The following is a 21654-nucleotide window of genomic DNA, read 5'->3' as shown; positions in this document are numbered from 1 at the left end:
AAACACCACTTTACGCACAGAGTGCACCGCTAATGGAAGTGAGAGGGATAATTGCTTCGCAGTCAAATCAACACCGGCCCGCGGCCATGTGCCACGCGTCTTCACGAGAAGAGCATTTTTATTCTTCAAATACCACAGGTCAAAAAAAGGCTTGGAGGTAAACAGAGGCCGACACATGCGATATGCTCGATGCTTGACTTGAAAGCCATCAGCCACGACGTGTACCCATTGAGGGGCTTGATGGTGGTGGAAGAAGTCTCTGAGAGGCTTTGGGATCCCTCTCCAGGGCTGATACACATGTTGACCAATGGGCTTCCAGGACTTTAAACCAAATTTCCATGACCAGAATGTTTTTTAATCTCGATGTATACATGAAAAAGTGAGAAAATGTCGTATTTAAACTAACGATGAGAATTCCGAAGCATACAGTATATAACCTTAAATGACGCAAATGAATGAGAGACAATAGTTTGATGAAAAGAATGACCATGTATGCGTTCACTCGCAGATTTAAAAGCATATTATTTATTTATGAAAATTTATGAAAATAACAAATTTCCAAGACTTTTCCAAAACTTTTGCGATTTTTTTCTTTTCCCAGGACTTTTCCAGGCTTGGAAATAAACATTTACAAATTCCATGACTTTTCCAGGTTTTCCATGACCGTACGAACCCTGCCTCTCGTACATGACGGAACAGATTAGCGCCACGGTTAAGTGGCTTTACCGATCAAAAGAAAAGTACCATCCAGATCTTTGAGAGGCAGAGACTCAACGAACTGATAATGGGCGGCAGCTGAATGAGTAATGGAGGAGTCGGTGTTGCCATGCAAACCGACAAGAGACAGCAGCGTCCTGCAGATTAATGGCCGAGGCGTCTGCTGTCCCAGTCCGTCCCCCTCGTCATCCATCAACCTTTTCCTAGGCCAAACAACTCAGCCCCAATGTACTTTGTTTGAGTTATATTTCCCCCAAATATTACTGTGAAGATGTTACTTCTGCTGTCGCGTAAACATCCCCGATAAATAACAACGCCGCAGCGCGATCGCTCCCAACGCCGCAGAGCGGTCGCTTCCAACGCCGCAGAGCGCTCCCTCAACGCCACAGACCGCTCCCTCCCAACGCCGCAGAGCGCTCCCTCCCAACACTCCCAACACCACAGAGCGCTCCCTCAACGCCGCAGAGCACTCCCTCTCAACGCCGCCGACCGCTCGCTCCCAACGCCGCCGCTTTACGGGCCTTTTTTAAGCACGCTGTTCCTTTGTGTCGAGAAACGCCTCGATGGCGGACACAAGTGTGCAATGAGCCTTTGAGGGCGCGATGAGATGCCCCTCGCCCCGCAATCAAACAAAAGGCCCAGATTACGACCCCTGCTGATTTTTTTATCAGTCAATCATTTTAATTAATCGTCTATCACTGGAACCATCGTGAGGCTCATCGGATAATACCTCCCTCAGCGCGTCGGGCTCTCGGTCACATTATCCGGCCTCAACTGCTAATTCACGCCTTGGAGATGGTTGAGAATGTCGTGGAAGATTTCCTCGGTCAATCTGGAGAGGAGGACGGAAGCCTCTTCATCCGTTTTATTCCTTTTCAAGAGGGAACGTTCTGACAGCTTCTCAGGGAACTCTGAGACACAAGTCACAGCCTTCTTTAGACAACGTGAGGTTACGCCTCTTAGCCCATTCCGATGAAGACAACTTCAAAGAAGAAGTCCCCTCTTCATCCGGAAGGGTCTCGATGAAGACCCCAAGACCTTGTATCTGCTCCCCCTAACCCCCGTTGTAGAAAACCATTAGTTTGACCCTACTCTGTTTACCCACTACCCTAAATCAATCTTCCATAAAACTCTTGATCACTTTATCCCTACTTTCACATAACATGACAGAACTATATTTAACAATTACATAGCTGACGACCCCCCCCCCCCCTTCAGTGAAACGGAGGCGCGATTCTCCTGGTTTGTGTTGCCGAGAGAGAGCGGATGCTGCTCGGCGTGGTCCGTGTGGACGGTTCATGCATTGACTACCTCTCTCTGTTGCGTGACAGTGACCCCCCCCCCGCCTGCCCGTCGACCTCTGTGCCCCGCCGTTGGCCACGGCCAACCCGCTGATTTAGTGGCCTCCAGAACAAACGGGAGCCGAGCGCCGCGGGTTTTTTGTGTTTTTTCCGAAGGAGTCTGCGGTATTCGATTTATTCTGCCTTCCCCGCGTTCCGGGCCACTGACCTTTCGGAATAAGCCGATCTCCCGCTCCCACCTCGGGGCTCCAAAATCGAGGTTGATAAAGTCGGCGCCCTAAACGCGCCGACGGCAAAGAGCTTTTAATGAGTGAGACGTACAGTGTGAGGAGGGAAGAGCCGCCTGGCCAAACTAATTGTCAGGTACATTGCACTGATATCTTGTTCCACCAGTGGCAGCTTTAGGCGGGGTGTGGTAGGTGGTCGGGGGGAGGGGGGGGGCTCTCGGCTCAACGGACTATCTCTCTCCAGGGCTTATCGGGACGCTGCAGATGAGAAGCACAGAGAGGTCTGGAGAAGCTGCTAATCTGTCTTCTCTACTGCAGCAGACACCACACTGTGTTTGTGTGACACGAGAGAGAGAGAGGGGGGGGGGGAGAGAGAGAGAGGGAGAAAGGGAGAGCGGGAGGGAGAGAGAGACATAGAGGGAGAAAGGGAGGGAGAGACGTAGAGGGAGAGAGAGGGGGCAGAGGTAGAGAGAAACGTAGAGAGAGGGGGGAGGGAGAGAGGGAAAGAGAGGGAAGGAGGTAGAGAGAGGGGAGAGGGAGGGAGGGAGAGGGAAAGCGGGACGGAGAGAGAGAGGTAGAGAGAAACGTAGAGAGAGGGAAAGAGAGAGGAAGAGAGGGAAGGAGGTAGAGAGAGGGGAGAGGGAGGGAGGGAGAGGGAAAGCGGGACGGAGAGAGAGAGTGAGAGAGAGGGAGAAAAGGAGAGAGGGAGAGAGGAAAGAGAGAGAGGAAAAGAGAGAGGGAGGGAGAGAGAGGAAAAGAGAGAGAGGGGGAGAGAGAGAGAGACGTGGAGAGAGAGACATAGAGAGAGGGGGAAGGAGAGAGAGAGGTAGAAAGGAAGAGGGAGAGAGGGAGGGAAAGAGAGAGAGGGAGAGAGCGGGAAAGAGAGAGAGGGAGAGAGAGGGAAAGAGGGAGAGGGAAAGAGGGAGCGAGTGAGGGCTGTAAACATATTTCACAGGGGGTACATCATGAATAAAAGGTAGAGCGCCACTCCACCTCCACATCAGAACGACGTCGTGGATTACAGAGATTATAAATACGTTCATTTTATTCTCCATCTTTTGGGGACAGAGTTGTCGGCTGGAAGCTTTCCTCAAATGCTGTCGAGGTTTGACGAAGCCTCTTCTTTTGAATGCCCCCCCCCCCCCCAACATGCCTCCATCTTCATTTCCCGCCCCAGAGTTCACGTGGATTTGGCAGATGAAATCAATAAAGCGCGGCGCCTCCTTCCAGTCAGGAGAGCAGGCGGTCTTCGCGCTCCGCGGTCTTCCTCATCTGCTCCCACAGTTCTCCGTGTGGGTGGGAGCGCCCCCCCCCCCTCCATGTTCTAGCCATGGATTTCACAACTCTCTCTTATTCTGATTAAGCCACTTCCTTTATAAAGTCCTTTACAAACGCTACTAATAAAAGCTGCTCTACAGAGTGATGGAATGACCATGTCATTAATTACTTGTCAATTGTGTTGATTAAAAAACACGATATCATTCGCTGTCTTCTTTTTTTTCTCAGTCTGCCACTCACTTTTTCTTCTTCCACCAAAGCCAAATTCTGATGCGCTGCCGACGGGGGCGGAGCTAAGACGTGATTAAATAGCGCGAGTGGAATTAGAGCAGGGCAGAGGGCAGTGTGAAGCCAGCGCGCTGTGGAGGGAGAGGCATCCACATGGTTGCATAAAATGAAGGTCATATAATACATTTTCTAATAATACAAGTCATGGGGTTCATGGGGTAATGGAAATGTCCCATCAGTGCTAAGACTTACTCGCCACTCTGACTTAGCCAATCAGTTTCAATCACCTCCATTCTGAGTTACTGTTGCTGGAACTCAACTCTTCCTGGAAGATTGCCAAACTAAAATCCCATCAGGAATGGGAGGGACTACGGCCCCCCGGAAGGGATTTAATACGAGAAGTCGGAGCACAAAGCGTTAGGTTTCACCCACAGCAAAAAACAGAAGGGAAGAATTATTCATTTAAAACAGCTGCAGGGTTCAGACACGTGTTGACCAATCGGTGTCCAGGACTGTTAACCACATTTGGATGACCAAAATCTCGGTGTATACATGAAAAAGTGAGAAAATGTCGTAGTTAAACCAACAAATTAAATGAATTCCAAAGGATAGAGTATCTAGCCTTACATAACACAAATGAATGAGAGACACTAGTTTGATTAAAAGAATAAACATGTATGTCTTTTCAGTGATGGTGCGTTCACTTGCAGCGCGGAAAATGTGCGAGTATGAAAGAGCGGAAGCCGGCTGATATTTTGAGCGTCAAGAATATTAATTATTTAAAACTCAGCGTAAATGAACATATGAATATGACACATTTCTGTGACTTTTCCAAAACTTTTGGGACATCATCAATTTTGGAGTTTGCAGGCTTCTCATATATATATATATATATATATGTATATATATATACATATATATACTCTACCTGTCCGGCTCTCATTCCTGCCAGCCCGCCTCACGCCCACGCTCCGCTCCACCTGTCGGTCCACACGCCTGTGCGTGGACACGCCTCAGAGCGTGTGTGCATCTTCTTGCCGTGTTTTCCGTGAAGTGATTTGCATCGCGTCCGTCAATCACATCAAATCTCTGTCAAAGTCGGGTTTTTTTCATATTGCGAGTAGTAACTCGTGAATCTCCCCCCCCCCTCCCCCCCGTTTCCCAATTAATGACCGAGCTTTACGCTTTACGTCATTATTACGGCGCTAATTTATCACAGCTTGATGAAAGGCACGGAGAAAAAAAAAGAGAGGATACAGGGGAGAGAGGCGAGAGGAGAAAAGACGCCGACCGACGTGCGATAGAAGGGGAAGAAGTAAACGGATGAACGAGAGAAGGAAGACGGCGATGAAGACGGCGATGAAGACGGCGATGAAGAGCGAAGAGCGAACGTGGGAGAAGGCGGCGGATGGAGGCGGGGAACAAAAAGAAAAGCGCTTGCGACTACTCCCTCCACAAATTAATTCCGACCGTCGGCCTGATGGATATCTAAGAGCCTTGATTGGGATTTACATGCCTCCCCCCCCACACACACACACACAATTACCTCTCAGACCTGCCTCGTGTGATGAGGCATATTTGGCCCCGACGATGGCGCCTGGCAGAGTTTCTCACCCCCCCCACCAAAAAAACGATTGTTTACGAGAGGCAGCGTCGTTTTCAACAGTTGATTAATGGCAACGCGAGCACTGCCGGGGGGGGGGGGGGCAGATTGGACGAGAGCGAGGGGAACTAGACAGAGCGGAACTATCACGTCGAGAAATTTCGCTTGTGCACATTGTTTGCTTTGCAAAGACTAAAAATCCAGAAAATGGGAACTTTCCAGCGGCAGCGGCAGCCCTGGGGGAGAGGAGGGGGGGAAGGGGGGGATTCACCAAACCCTACCTACACACACATCAATGGCAGTAAACAGGCCACCATTACATCCCAGGCTTTCCGAATGGATTTCACGACCTGAATGTGAAAGACACATTTCAGAAAAGGTCGGAGGAGATTTGAGGTTATTTTTTCATCGAGGCTGGATTTTCTTTGAGAAAACTAGAACGAATACAATTTCCTGGCTTTTCCCGTTCAGTTCAACCCGTCACGTTTTCCAGCCCTCATCCCACGCGTTCACCCTCCTCCCTCTTCTGTGTCCAACTGGGTCACGCTCGACTTTATTAAGTGTACAAAGTCTTCAATTTACCAGTTTCCCCACAGGAGCAGACGCAAAGTGATGCTTCACTCGGTTCCCCGTGGGAGTGTCCGCATGGAGCCGGTTCATCGGCCCAGAGCTCTGCATCGAGGACGTTATCGAGAGGCGTCCACCAGCTGGACATGCTGGAACAATTACGACTTCACAATCAAAGGAATACAGCTCACTGATAATGGAGGGAGGACATAAAGCTCCTTATTTTGCTTTGAGATCAACGTGTGACAAAACAAGATAAACCGAGGTGCCGGACTTGGATCACATGACGTTTCTTTCCATTGCAAGCTCTGAAAAGGCCGGCAGGGGGACCTCCAGTTGAGACCATCTGGTCACACCCATGGAAGCTGTTTTGGGTGGACAGTCCATTTGCTGACCCTAATCTGAGAGATGTATCTATATACACAGTGGGTACAGAAAGTATTCAGACCCCTTTAAAATAGTCACCATTTGTTTCATTGCAGTGACATTTCAGTTTTTCTTTTTTAATAAATTCGCAAAAAATTCTACATTTCTGTTTTTTTCTGTCAAGATTAGGTGCTGAGTGAACATTAACGAGAAATAAAATGAACTTTTTTGATTTTTGAAAATGGCTGCAATGAAACAAAGAGTGAACAATTTAAAGGGGTCCGAATACTTTGCGTACCCACTGTATATTGCAATTGATTTGGATGCATTTATTCATAATTACTTGTTTCTTATTGCACTTTACTAAGGAAGCACTTGTGTATTAGTGTGCTTTTTTATTCTTGATCTCTAAACCCTTACTTGCCTAATATTTCCACACCATATCCCTCCCATAATCACCTTCATTAACTTTGTCTTAATCAATCTCCGACAGGAACCTCCAGCAGGGGGCGCTCTGTGGAAATACGTCGGTTTGTCTTTCCTCCCGCTGGTCGCCTTGCCTCTGCTCCAATGATCTGTTTTTGATGTTTTATCCTTTTTATTAAAGGATTATGTTTTCGCAGAGGGATTTTCTTTTTTCAGAGCCATGAACTTAATAAAGAACACCCAACATTTTATAAATATTAATTTATTCATTTGCCAGTGCCCCCGTGACCTCCACCAGGAGGCCACGCCCCTCCATCCACACCTAACCCTGATGCTACGTTAACCCCAAAACGCGTGAGTTTACTCGCGCGACCATTTGCCGTGTTCACAACAAAAGCGTTGCGATGCTCAGCGAGGGGCGGGGTTTATCGCCGTGGCTTGTCTCTGTGGAAACAGTTATCATTTCCGCCATCCACCACGGAAGAACTAACCACTAGTTCTGCTTCATACTTGTTGAGGACATCCCACACACGTCTGAACATCTAACGCCCTCGTGTTTGGGTTCATAACATTAATATCATATATATATATATATATTTATACATGACATAACCCGTGCCTGTTTTATTCTCTGCAATTCCGGTACTGATCTGGATGCCCGCAAACCGCAACAATAAGTGTGTCCTCAAGAGCTGATTGGCCCGAGTTTTGAAATTCTCGCCTCAAAGTTGAAATATTTCAACTAGGGGTGAAATTTGCACCGCCCAAAACGCGTCGCCCGGAAAAAATGTTGCGTCTGTACGTTGACTTTGCATGGGATGGACAAAAAATGGCGTCGCTTTTGGTGTGAATGCAGCACAACCCCTATGTCGCCTCTAGTCATGGGTCAGGATTTGAACGTCAGCAATTCCGTGTAAAAACAGACGAAAACGAAAGAGAAGCCTCGCGGTACTCGCCTACGTTGCCCGTGCGGACGTGCAGCCGGCCCATGACCACGGTGTGGACGTTCATGGGGCCGAGAGCCGGCGGCCGGCGGCCCCCCTCGTGGGCGCCGGTCAGCAGGGCGTCCTCTCCCACGTAGTCCGTGGTCAGCACCTCCACCTCGTGGAGGGCCTGCACCGCCGACCGACCCTGACGCAACAGGTACTAGAGGGAAGGAGAAAAAAAGGGTGCGGGAAAAAAGGGAACGAGTGGGTTAAGGATTAAATGAAAATAGACAAATCACAGGAGCGGGAGTTTGAGTTATCGCTAAATTAATAATATCGGAAAAACTGCCCCCGACGCCGGTTATAAACGACTCCCTTTCTTTCTTTTCTCATTAAAGGCTTTCCGAACTTCACCAAGTTGAAAAACAAATCAATTCTTGCATCGAGGTTGGTGAGAGAGTTTCTGTCCAATCAATGGAGAGCAAGTAGACGCCTCTAATGTGTTGTTTGTTTTCCCCTCGGAGGGGAGAGGGGGAGGGGAACTGACCCCCGGGGGGATCCTTGAAAAGTGTGTTTGGTGATGAACCGCCACGCCTCACGAAAACAAGATCATGTAACAGGGTTCATACACGTGTTGGCCAATGGGTGTCCAGGACTGTAAAACAAAACAAATCATGACTCAGCGTTTTGCAAAATCTCGGTGTATTAATGAAAAAGTGAGAAAATGTCGTATTTAAAGTAACAATGAGAATTCTAAATCATACAGTATATAACCTTAAATCACACAATATTTTGCTTAAAAGAATAAACATTCATGTCTTTCCAGTTACGGTGCGTTCAATTGCAGCGGGAAAAATGAGCATGAAAGAGCATATGTCGACTTATATTTGGAGCGTCAATAATATTAATTATTTAAAACTCTGCGTAAAATGAACATATGAATAGAACACATTTCCAGGACTTTTCCAAAAGTTTGAGAATTTTTTGTTTCAATAACCTTTTTAAAATTCCATGACTGTTCCAGGTTTTCCATGACCCTGCTTTGTATTTGTTCTGGTTCTACAAAGACAGAGTTAAAACATTTAGAACAACTATTATGAAATGTCTGTTGGGTGTATTTGAGGAAACCTGGTAATTTACAGTATAATGAAGTGTTTTCGTTTCCTTTGACATTCTATCAGAGCCGTTGTTTCTCTGCAGCGCCGGCTTCACGATGATGTAATGTGTTAAAACTAATCTGCACGGCGCTGCGTGAATCCACGCCAGACGCGCTGCGCTGCGATGAAGGGGCGTCACGCGTTGACAACGACACACGGGACGCTCTGCGGGGCTCTCGTCGTGAGCGCCGTGTCACGGGGAATTAAAGAGTTTGTGTTTTGAATCCGACGAAAACAACAACAAATGTGTTTACCTACCTTGAGCTCGACGGCGGTGGAGCCGATGAGGAGCAGCGAGTCGCCGTCCCAGACGTCGATGTGCATGCTGTGCAGGGCCAGGTAGCGCAGGAACCAGCGCTTCTCCCCGGGCTTCAGGAAACCCCCGTCCACTCTGAACTGCACCTGCAGGCCCGGGGGGGCTAACACACACACACACACACACAGTTAAAAGATGATGTGATGAGCATTCTACATCGAGTATATATATATATATTAGGGCTGTCAGCGTTAACGCGTTAATCTATGCGATTAATTTGGCCGCCTTAACGCACTAAAATAAATTTTTTTTTAATAGATTTTTTTGTTTGTTGTGTTGAATATACTTTATTAATCCCTAAGGGGAAATTAGTTCTCTGCATTTAACCCATCCTTAGTTATTAAGGAGCAGTGGGCTGCAGTGATGCGCCCGGGAAGCAACTGGGGGTTCAGTGCCTTGCTCAAGGACACTTCGACTTGCTTCCGGTGTTCGTTGAAGTTGTTACACTCCTCTGAGTGTCAAACCGCGGCAGTACGGTTTGACACTGTTTCCGTTTTAAAAATAATTATTTCTCCGCAAAAATAAGGAGCAGAAATCAGTTTAACTCGTGGATGAATCAGTCGGGTTTCCTCCTGCTCCTCCTTCCTCCCGTCTCCCCCTCTGATACACAGAGGAACGGAGGGCGACGTGTCGGGTGACGCGGCGCGGAAAGAACTCGTCACATGAAACCTTCAACGTGATTGGTCAATCCGTTTGTCTGTCAACATTTTGCGAAAAAAACAACCAATGATCACTCAGTAAATCACAAGGACCTCCCACCACACATGTGAGGCTCTATAGCAGCCTGTCAGTCAGAGAAGCAGTTTGTCTTTAAAAAGAAGGAACAAACTTTCAATTGCGATTAATCGCGATTAAAAGTTTGTAATTAATCGCAATTTCACAATGTGCGATTAATTAGTTAATTTTTTTTAATCGATTGACAGCCCTAATATATATATATATATATATATGTATGTATGTATTGTGGCACCCGGCTGGTGCCCCGTGACTGAGAAATAATAATTAAACTGTCCACACCCAATTTACCATCAAATGCAAAGTCTTTTATTTCCCAATACCAGAGGTTTAGTTCAATCGGGCGTATCGTCGTCTCCCCCACTTTCCTCTTGTGGGCTTCTGTCCTGTCTTTTATCTGCCACGTACCGGTGGTGATTGGTTGCCGCCCGTGCCTCCAATCACCCCAGGTGTTTTCACATTTGTCGTCCGGCTGTCGCTCTTCCGTTGGCTCCCTCTCTGGGCCGCAGTGGGGAAGTACAGGGAACAGTCGGTATTTCCCATCCCTTACTTCCCCTCGTGGTCTCGTCCGTGGCTGGCTGCCACACACCCCCCTCCTCAGCTCCAACCGGGAGGGCGGGGCGGCCCATCCCCCCAAGGCGTCTCTCCGGGACATGGCATCCGCGTTCCCATGCGCGGCCCCGGACCTGTGGACGACGGAGAAGGCAAAGGATTGAAGGGACAGGAACCAGCGAGTGACCCTGGCATTAGTTTCTTTGTTCCTTGACATCCAGACGAGAGGGGCGTGGTCCGTGACAAGGGTGAAGTGCCGTCCCAACAAATAATATTTTAACTCTTCCAACGCCCATTTAATGGCTAAACATTCTTTCTCGATCGTCGAGTAGTTTTGTTCTCGGGGTAGCAGTTTTCTGCTGATATACGTAATGGGGTGTTCCTCCCTTCTTGCAGCTGTGATAGAACGGCACCCACCCCTGTTTCCGGAGCGCCTGTCTGGACGATGAGGGGTTTGGAGAAATCGGGGGTCACCAACACTGGTCCTGAGCAGAGCGCCTCTTTGAGCTCTTGGAATGCCTTCTCCGTCTCTTCTGTCCAGAGGATCCGGTCGGCCAGCCGGCTCCTGGTGAGGTCCGTGAGGGTGCTGCGAGGAGGAGAAATCGGGGACAAAGCCCCGGTAATAGCTGGTGAGCCCCACGGACGTTCGCACCTGCTTTTTGGTTTGGGGCCGGGGCCAGTTTCGTATCGCCTCGACCTTGCCTGCCTGGGGTTTGACGCATCCACGCCCTATTGTAAACCCCAGGTTTACAATAGGGCCGAGGCGACACTTCTTGGGGTTGGCGGTCAGCCCGGCCCCTCTCAGGGCTCTCAGCACGGCGGTGACCTGCTGGAGATGGGTCCCCCACTCCTCCCCATGGATGACAATATCATCTATGTAGGCTGCTGCATATTTCTGGTGGGGCCGGAGGACGCGGTCCATCAGCCTCTGGAAGGTGGCCGGGGCTCCATGTAGGCCAAACGGGAGCATTAGGTAGTGGAACAACCCGTCGGGGGTGATGAAGGCGGTCTTCTCCCGGGCGCTGGCGCCAGGGTACCTGCCAGTACCCTTGGTCAGGTCTAGGGTGGTGATATATCGGCTGGTCCCCAGCCGCCGATCAACTCGTCCACCCTAGGCATGGGGTATGCGTCGAACTTGGATATCAGGTTTAGTTGCCGGAAATCATTACAGAACCTGAGGGTTCCGTCTGTTTTGGGGACCAGCACAATGGGGCTACTCCACTCACTATGGGACTCTTCGATGATCCCGTTCTGTAACATCGTTTTAACCTCTTGCCGCACGGCTTCTCTCCGGGCCTCCGGGATTCGGTAGGGCCTCAGCTTTACCTTCTTCCCGGGCTCGGTAATGATGTGATGTTCCAGAAGGTTGGTATGGCCGGCTTCCGTAGAGAACACATCTCTATGGCGGTCGATCAGCTCTCGGAGGTCCTGGCGTTGTCTCTCGGATAGCTGCTCGCCCATAGGTACCACTACGGCCTCCGTTTTTGACGGGCCTGGTGGGAGAGATACAGCACACACAGCCTCCCGGGCGACCCATTTTTTTAACAAATTGATGTGATATACCTTCTCTGGTGGTCTTCGCCCGGGCTGCCTAATGCGGTAGTTGACCTCTCCCACCTTTTCGATCACCTCGTAGGGGCCGTGCCATTTGGCCAGGAACTTGCACTCCGAGGTGGGCACCAGCACCAACACTCTGTCTCCGGCGCCGAACACCCGGGGCTGTGCGCTCCTGTTGTAGACACGGGCTTGGGCGGCCTGGGCGGCCTCCATGTGTTCTCTTACCACGGGCCATATAGTGGCCATTCTCTCCTGTACCTCCTCCACGTGTTCCACCAGGGTCCGATGGGGTGAGGTTGTTGCTCCCAGGCTTCTTTGGCCAGGTCTAGGAGTCCTCTGGGTTGTCTCCGTATAGCAGCTCGAAGGAGAAAATCCTGTGGAAGCCTGGGGCACCTCACGAATGGCAAACATTAGGTGTGGTAAGAGCTGATCCCAATTCCTTCCGTCCGCTTCGATAACTTTCCTCAACATCTGTTTCAGGGTCTGGTTGAAGCGCTCTACCAGCCCGTCAGTCTGAGGGTGGTATACTGACGTTCTCAACTGGGTAATGTTCATGACTCGGCATAGGTCTTTCATGATTCGGGACATGAAGGGGGTGCCTTGGTCTGTTAATATTTCCTCGGGATGCCTACCCGTGAAAACATTAGCATTAGCTCATGAGCTATTCCCTTGGAGGCCATGGTGCGAGGGGAATTGCTTGGGTACCTGGTGGCGTAGTCTAGGACCACTAGGATGTATTGGTGTCCTCGGGCACTTTTGGCAGTGGCCCGACCAGGTCCATCCCTATTCGACTAAACGGACGGCAATTATAGGCAAGGGGACTAGGGGTTGCGGTGATGGGGTCTGGGTGCCACCTGTTGGCACTCGGGACAGCTCCGCAGTACTCTTCACGGCTTTCTTTATGCCTGGCCAGTAAAACCTGGCTTTAATCCTCTCTAGGGTTTTCTACTCCTAGGTGGGCTCCGAGCTGGTGAGTGTGAGCTAAGCGCAGCACCGTGGGGATAAATGGCCGTGGTACTAACAACAAGTCACTAGTTCCGGAGGCTTTCCGGACAACCTGGTATAATAATGCATTTTAATGGCAAAGTGAGGATATACACGTTGTCTCACCCTTCGACGAGTCGCCGTCGATCACAGAGACTTGCTGCAGAGCGCTGGTGAGGTTGACATCCTCGAGCTGGGCAGAGCCGAATCTCGGCTAGAGGCTCAGCCTTGGGCCCACGCCGGTGTCGTTGTTGAAGGGGAACATGTCCCATTGGTCGGCTTCCTCTGCTGGGGAAGCGCCTGCCTCTTCCTCGAGGGGTTCCTTTCCCTTCCCTCGTCTCCCCGGTCCCTCTTCCTCTTCCGCCACTACCTCCCGGTGCTGGACTCTCCTTCTGAGAGGGGTCGGTGGAGCCTTGGGGTCGACGTCCTGCACCGCACAGAGGCGGGTGCCGAGTGGCGCTGCCTGGGAGGCGGGGCCGAGGGGCCCCCTCGGGCCTTCCGCGGCCCTCCCATGGCCAGGCGCCGCCACAGCTGTCTGAAGAGGGGGAAGTCCCGCCCGATGAGCACGGCTACTGGTAGGCCTGGTACGACCCCGGCGGTGCCCGAGTATGTTCCCTTTACTGTTTTTAACGTGATGTTTGTAGTGGGTACTGACGGTGCTCGCCATGTATACACGTGACACTCAGTGTGTCTTCCAGGAGAGGGGTCTGGGCGAACTCCGGTCGCACCAGCGTCACCACGCTTCCGGAATCTATCAGGGCGATGGCGTCTCGCCCGTTAGCGGTGACCGGAGTCGAGGTGAGTCCCCGCTCTTCTGCCCAGCCTGTGGTTAGTAACCCATAGGGTCGTCCGCGGGTTTCTCGCTGGTGGCCGAGACCATGTGCACATCACCCTTCTGGGGACAGTTCCAGGCGATGTGGCCTCCTCCCAAGACTCGTAACACCTTCGTGGTCGGGGTTGGTGGGGCCGTCTCCATGGTGTTTCCTGTGTAGGTCTCACGACGGGCCCCTCCTCGGGCTGTCGCCTGGGGCGCGTGGGGCTTCTGTATTCCCCAGCCGTCCATTGCGCAGTACTCCTGGGCGGCCTGGTACCCTTCCAGCAGATCCACCAGCTGGTCCACGCCTGGGGATTCTGTTGACACACCAATTTCTTGGCGTCGAGGGAAGTGACCTCATGAATCGGTCCATGATGATCCGTTCGATGGGAGTGAGGGTTTTGGCTCTGAGATCAGCCAAGCATTGGTAAGCCTCACTAGCTCATGCATCTGTGCTCGAGGGGTGACTGTGGGGTCGAATACCCACTCGTGGTAACGCTGGGCTCGGGTGATCAGTGTAAACCCATGGCGTTTCAAAATTTCCCGTTTAGGGTGTCAAAAGTGGTAAGGGGGTCAGTGGCTACGTCCTGGTAGGTGGTCTGCGCTATGCCTGACAAAAATGGGCTAATCAGTCCTACCCATTGGTCGATAGGCCACTCTTCTCTGACCGCGGTCCTCTCAAAGGTGAGCAGGAAGACCTCAATGTCATCCGCGGGGGTCTGCTTGGTGAGGAAGCGTGCGGGTGGACCCGCGGTCCCTCTCATAGCCAGCATGCTCCTCCTGGGCTTCGAACGCCCGTGAGTTGGGTCCGCAGAAGCTCGGTGGTTTGCTGCTGCACCAGCAGGGTCTGGTCGTGGCGCGTCTGCTGCTGTTGATTGTTAACTATGAGCTGTTGATTGTTAGCCACGAGTTGTGCAATCAGCGCCGTTAAATCCTTTGATTCCATTGTAGTTGGGGGGGTTTAATCATTATCTTCAGTCAGAATGCGAAACCCGCATTCTCCACCATATGTGGCACCCGGCGGGTGCCCCGTGACTGAGAAATAATAATTAAACTGTCCACACCCAATTTACCATCAAATGCAAAGTCTTTTATTTCCCAATACCAGAGGTTTAGTTCAATCGGGCGTATCGTCGTCTCCCCCACTTTCCTCTTGTGGGCTTCTGTCCTGTCTTTTATCTGCCACGTACCGGGTGGTGATTGGTTGCCGGCCCGTGCCTCCAATCACCCCCAGGTGTTTTCACTTTTGTCGTCTGGCTGTCGGTGTTCCGTTGGCTCCCTCTCTGGGCCGCAGTGGGGAAGTACAGGGAACAGTCGGTATTTCCCATCCCTTACTTCCCCTCGTGGTCTCGTCCGTGGCTGGCTGCCACAGTATCTATATATATATAAAAAAATTATTTTTTGTTTTCTTTGTTATTTTTACTTTATTTTATATTAATTTTCTGATTTATTTGATATTAATTTAGGATAGGAATATATAAGCATTTTTTGCTTCTACCTATACCTTTTCAGTCTTTCTGTTTTGTATATTATATAGAATTAAAGCTGCAAGCAGCGTCGAACGGGTCCTCGCTTACCCGCGCCGGTCGGGGGAGCCGGCGCCGAGGAGCCGGCGCCGAGGACCCGGGCGCCGCGGGTCGGACTCGACTGGCCGTGACTTGTAAGCGCGACAAGTTTGGGGCGGATTCGACAAAGTCCAGTTCAGCCACTAGGTGGCGCTTTAACTACTTGAACATATTCATGCATCATGTGTCCCTACGTGAAGTATAGACCACGTCATGGAAGAGAGAGGAGAGAGAGAGAAGAGAGAGAGAGAGAGAGAGGAGAGAGAGAGAGAGAGAGGAGAGAGAAGAGAGAGAAAAAGAGAGAGAGAGGAGAGAAAAAGAGAGAGAGAGAGTTCTTATTCCATTCTAAATAACGGGCTTGTCTAGGATTTGCGTGGCCAGACTGAAAAAAAATCATAATGCCTCTGGTATTGTTCAGTGGGCCGGGCCAAATGTGGAGGCGGGCCTTAGTTTGAGGACCACTGCTCTTGGCTGTCTATCAATATAGCTCATTTTGAAAATGACGTAAGAGGGCAATACGGATCCGTATCAGACCAGCGAGGAGGGCAGTAGAGAGAGGGAGAGAGGAGAGAGAGGAGAGAGAGAGAAGAGAGGAGAGAGAGAGAAGAGAGAGAAAAAGAGAGAGAAGAGAGAGGAGAGAGAGAGAAGAGAGAGAAAAAGAGAGAGAGAGAGAGAGTTCTTATTCCATTCTAAATAACGGGCTAGTCAAACAAATTTGGGGCGGACTGAAGGAAGTCCAGTTGAGTCACTAGGTGGCGCTTTAACTACGTGAACATATTCATGCGTCGTGTGTCCCTACGTGAAGTAGAGATCACGTCATGTAAATTCAATGTAAAAAAAAAAGTGATGAAAAAAAGCTGTCTTGTCTTGGAATCGAACACGCATCTCCAGGTGTCCAGACCAACACTTATGATGGTGAGCTATGAGCCAGCTGGTTTACAGGCAGCCGTAGGAGCTCACATTATTTTGGGCAGAAAAATTTGGTTATTTTACTTCTCAATAGGTGATCAATAGGTGTTCCTCCAAGAAATGTGCTTGTTTCTTCGTTTGAATGTGTTCAGGCCTTGACTGGCATCACACATGATTTTTTGGGGAAGTATTGGATGAGTTTAAGCAATAGTTTTTATCATAAAGAAATCACAGAAAGTAAAAAATTATTGGCAGTAAAAAAACGTAAATTTTCTACCGACGAAAAGTCCGTTTTTTTTCACAGTGTTCATTATTCAAGTCTTGAGATTCTATAAAACTGATTTTTAGCCGATTCTGTTGGCGTTTTGTCGGAGAAATAATCGAAGGGGAAAAGGTGGAAACTGGCCAAATCAAGCGAAAAACAACAAAAAACGCCAAAAACGGCCAACTTTGGTGAATTATTGTAGCGCCCCCTACAGTTCAAATTGCACGAAATTTGCTGTGAATGTTTCAGGCTCCCTTCTGCACATATCCTGACAGTCTGTTATTTTTTTCTCCCAATAGTGTTGAAGTTATGAGCATTACAAAACAGGACACGCCCCTAAAATGTTCGTTCGGCCATAGATGCTTACCACAACAATATATTTGAAAAAGGATGATAGATCTTAGATGATATAGCTTCCATGATCATTATCTCCAATAGGTTTGGTATGAATTGGACCCCGTATCTCGGAGCAAACGCCTCTGATGTGTTTTTCACCAAAAAAAATATGGCGGAAAATTTAAGTAGGCGGAGCTTAGGGTCCTGAGAGGCTTTTTTGTAGAGCAGGTCCAAGTGGACTTGGGAAAAATAAAAGCTAGTCATTTGAACAAACTGGGTGAGGGGCGTCGCCGGTCAAACTTCCAGGTGGCGCTAGAGAGCAATTTTTGAAAGCCGAATTTCGAAGTCGGTGTCATCCGTCTATTTTCACCAAGCCTGACAAGCTTGCCAAATTTGGTGAGTTTTGGGATATGATACATACCCCCAATATGCCCCCAATGTTCTAAAATAAAAATCCAGAAGAAGAATTAAAGCTGCAAGCAGCGTCGAACGGGTCCTCGCTCACCCGCGCCGGTCGGGGGAGCCGGCGGCAAGGAGCCGGCGCCGAGGACCCGGGCCGTGACTTGTAACGAGCGCGACAAATTTGGGGCGGATTCGACAAAGTCCAGTTCAGCCACTAGGTGGCGCTTTAACTACGTGAACATATTCATGCGTCATGTGTCCCTACGTGAAGTATAGACCACGTCATGGAAGAGAGAGGAGAGAGAGAGAGAGAGGAGAGAGAGAGAGAGAGGAGAGAGAAGAGAGAGAGGAGAGAAAAAGAGAGAGAGGAGCGAGAGAGAGAGAAAAAGAGAGAGAGAGAGAGAAAAAGAGAGAGAGAGAGTTCTTATTCCATTCTAAATAACGGGCTTGTCTAGGATTTGCGTGGCCAGACTGAAAAAAAATCATAATGCCTCTCTGGTATTGTTCAGAGGGCCGGGCCAAATGTGGAGGCGGGCCTTAGTTTGAGGACCATTGCTCTTGGCTATCTATCAATATAGCTCATTTTGAAAATGATGTAAGAGGGCAATACGGATTCGTATCAGACCAGCGAGGAGGGCAGAAGAGAGAGGGAGAGAGGAGAGAGGAGAGAGAAGAGAGAGGAGACAGAAAAAGAGAGAGAAGAGAGAGGAGAGAGAGAGAAGAGAAGGAAAAAGAGAGAGAGAGGAGAGAGAAAAAGAGAGAGAGTTCTTATTCCATTCTAAATAACGGGCTAGTCAAACAAATTTGGGGCGGACTGAAGGAAGTCCAGTTGAGCCACTAGGTGGCGCTTTAACTACGTGAACATATTCATGCGTCGTGTGTCCCTACGTGAAGTAGAGATCACGTCATGTAAATTCAATGTAAAAAAAAAAAGTGATGAAAAAACACTGCCTTGTCTTGGAATCGAACACGCATCTCCAGGTGTCCAGACCAACACTTATGATGGTGAGCTATGAGCCAGCTGGTTTACAGGCAGCCGTAGGAGCTCACATTATTTTGGGCAGAAAAATTTGGTTATTTTACTTCTCAATAGGTGATCAATAGGTGTTCCTCCAAGAAATGTGCTTGTTTCTTCGTGTGAATGTGTTCAGGCCTTGACTGGCATCACACCTGATTTTTTGCGTTAGTATTGGATGAGTTTAAGCAATAGTTTTTAACATAAAGAAATCACAGAAAGTACAAAATTATTGGCAGTAAAAAACCGAAAATTTCCTACCGACGAAAAGTCCGTTTTTTTTCACAGTGTTCATTATTCAAGTCTTGAGATTCTATAAAACTGATTTTTAGCCGATTCTGTTGGCGTTTTGTGGGAGAAATAATCGATGGGGAAAAAGTGGAAAAGGGCCAAATCAAGCGAAAAACGGCCAAAAACGCCAAAAACGGCCAACTTTGGTGAATTATTGTAGCGCCCCCTACGGTTCAAATTGCACGAAATTTGCTGTGAATGTTTCAGGCATCCTTCTGCACATATCCTGACAGTCTGTTATTTTTTGTTCCCAATAGTGTTGAAGTTATGAGCATTACAAAACAGGACACGCCCCTAAAATGTTCGCTGGGCCATAGATCCTTACCACAATGATATATTTGAAATAAGATGATAGATCTCAGATGATATAGCTTCCATGATCATTATCTCCAATAGGTTTGGTTTGAATTGGACCCCGTATGTCGGAGCAAACGCCTCTGATGTGTTTTTCACCAAAAAATATATGGCGGAAAATTTAAGTAGGCGGAGCTTAGGGTCCTGAGAGGCTTTTTTGTAGAGCAGGTCCAAGTGGACTTGTGAAAAAAAAAACGAGTCATTTGAACAAACTGGGTGAGGGGCGTCGCCGGTCAAACTTCCAGGTGGCGCTAGAGAGCAATTTTTGAAAGCCGAATTTCGAGGTCCATGTCATCTGGCTATTTTCACCAAGCCTGACAAGCTTGCCAAATTTGGTGAGTTTTGGGATATGATACATACCCCTAATATGCCCCCAATGTTCAAAAATAAAAATCAGAAGAATAATTCCCCTAACAATAACAATAGGTTCCTCTCGGTCAGACTTCGTCTGTCGCTCGGACCCTAATAATAAGAACTCTAACAATTTCAATAGGTTCCTCTCGGTCAGACTTCGTCTGTCGCTCGGACCCTAATAATATTGTATTGTATTTGATTTGATTGACTGAATAGAATAAAATACACAAATACACATCCACCCGATACACACTACCGTTCAAAGGTTTGGGTTCACGTAGAAATGTCCTTATTTTTCAAAGCACTGTTTTTTTCAACCCACCGACATGGGTCCTTTTTAAAAAATCTCTCAAAGCTTTCATATCTTTATGGAAGTGCACCGCCTTTAATACGTCACCCACTTGGATCATACGCTACATCGACGTGCGACGGCATGTTCAAAAGTCATCGATCGGGTAATTCCGTGAGCCTTTTAAGAGAGACGTAATATCTGCGAGCGGCTGTCGACCTCGTGGACGGTGAACTGAACCAGTGCCTCGGCCGTCGACTGGGAGTCTTTAGGTCTGATGATTGAGCTTGATGGGAGTACAAGAACCAGAGGAGTACGAGGCCATTTCACAAATCCAGGAGCACCCGAGGGTTGCCGTAATTCCTGATGATAATGGTGCTTAACACGGCCGGAAGAATACCCCTTCAGAGTGGTTTTATGAACCGCGGGCGAAAGCCGCGGCGTTAACAGTCGGCAAGGTCCGCCGAAGAGTCCTCACTTCATCACTCAAGCTGCTTTTCCTCTTGAAATGCTACACAGCTCCAGGACTGGAGCTCGTTACCGAGGACGACGGTGGCCTTAAATGGTGGTTATGCTATTGCTGTGATTAGAAAGCCTTTCTGCTATTTTGTCCACTGCAACGTCACAAAACAGAGAGACACACGCAGCCGGCATTTTGTAACCACTATCAGAGTAAGAAGCCTGGACGGATTTGAGCGCCCTGTTTATATATATATATATATATATATATATTTATGATTTTGAGCGCCTTGCTTCTTAAAGAAATTATATATATATATATTTATTTATATATATATTTATTTAAGAAAAAAGGCATTCAAAATCATATATATATATATATATATATATATATATCTTTAATTTTCTTTCTAGATATATTTAGATCTATTTATATACATATTTTTCCTTTTTCTTTTTAAGGAAAAAGGGCGATCAAAATCATCAATATATATATATATATTTCTTGAAGAAACTTGTCTCTGTTTTATTTGACTGTATCCTGGGAATACTGGTTTCTACATTTTGTGTCACTTAAAAAATGTTTCTGGATGAAACTGTAATTTTCTTCTCTCGTGTTATTTCCATTTCCATCCGAGTTAAATGGAAATAATCTTTTTAGAAAAAGGAAAACACAAAAAGGGGGTGATGCTGTATTTGAATATTGCTCCCCCGAGCAGCCCAAATGAAGGGCGACCCCCGCCATCACCGATCCAATCAGCCCTAACCCAACCTGCGGCGGCGTTTCTCAAAGAAAAAGTTGTGAGTGATGTGGGTCCGTGTGCCGACACTCTCCAGAAAACTCTCCCGCACAGCATCCCTCCATCTCTGTATCAAAGCCCCCCCGCTGTCTCTATACCCATAGAGGCTGCATAGAAGTGTTGTAATGAGGATGCTTGGCGACGGCCCTGCACTATTAAAGAGACACATGATTATTTTAACACGCGACATGCAGAAGAGAAGCCCGTTCTGAGGTCAGCAGCTTCTTATTTCCTGGGTCGGAGCTCCAAAGAGTCGTTCCGAACTTCCTCTCCAATCCCCCGGACTTCTGAATCCTTTGAAATCACGAATCAGATTTTCGGTATTTAAGTGACCAATGAATGCGTTGCTATGGGAGCCCTGTGGAGGACATCATCTCGAGTCGCTGTTAACACGCTTTCCATCCTATCGCAGCAGATGGAGTTCCCCCTCTTTTCTTCCTGAGCCATTGAAGGACTTTTTTTATCCTACAAATGTAACTTTATTTAACCCTTTGAGCCCCGTGCCCCCCAATTGGAGGGTAATTGTGGACATTGGGGTTAAACTGTGTACACAAATATAATAAACATGAGCAAATATAACGATGTTATACAATTCAAATTGGGCTAAAAGCCATTTCAACACCACTCACACACCTGAAACTTCTATTTTTGCTGAGTTTCATCTTTATCTACTCTTAACCGGAAAACATATATACTAATATATATATATTTGTGTATATATATGTGTGTATATATACATATATATTTATATGTATATATATTTGTATGTATATATGGTTATATTACACATACATGTAATTGCAAGCAATCTCATAGGGTTCATCGGACCTGGCTGGGTCTGATGCCATGGCCCTGCTGATG

At 48.2% G+C, this 21654-nt stretch overlaps 1 protein-coding gene across 2 annotated transcripts in view; it reads right to left on the bottom strand.

The window, feature by feature from the left end:
• The window catches only part of nphp4 (nephronophthisis 4), a 179687-nt gene that overhangs the window by 23269 nt on the left and 134764 nt on the right, over positions 1-21654 (bottom strand). For both annotated transcript variants that reach the window (XM_056424207.1, XM_056424208.1), the window contains 2 exons: positions 9055-9215; positions 7670-7859 (listed from right to left, as the gene is read on the bottom strand). In XM_056424207.1, coding sequence (XP_056280182.1) covers positions 7670-7859; positions 9055-9215 — 351 coding nt within the window. The remainder of the gene's footprint in view (positions 1-7669; positions 7860-9054; positions 9216-21654) is intronic.

The sequence above is a fragment of the Pseudoliparis swirei genome, chromosome 9 (assembly GCF_029220125.1).
Source record: "Pseudoliparis swirei isolate HS2019 ecotype Mariana Trench chromosome 9, NWPU_hadal_v1, whole genome shotgun sequence".
Classification (NCBI taxonomy): domain Eukaryota; kingdom Metazoa; phylum Chordata; class Actinopteri; order Perciformes; family Liparidae; genus Pseudoliparis; species Pseudoliparis swirei.
This window is presented reverse-complemented; position numbering and strand designations above follow the sequence as displayed.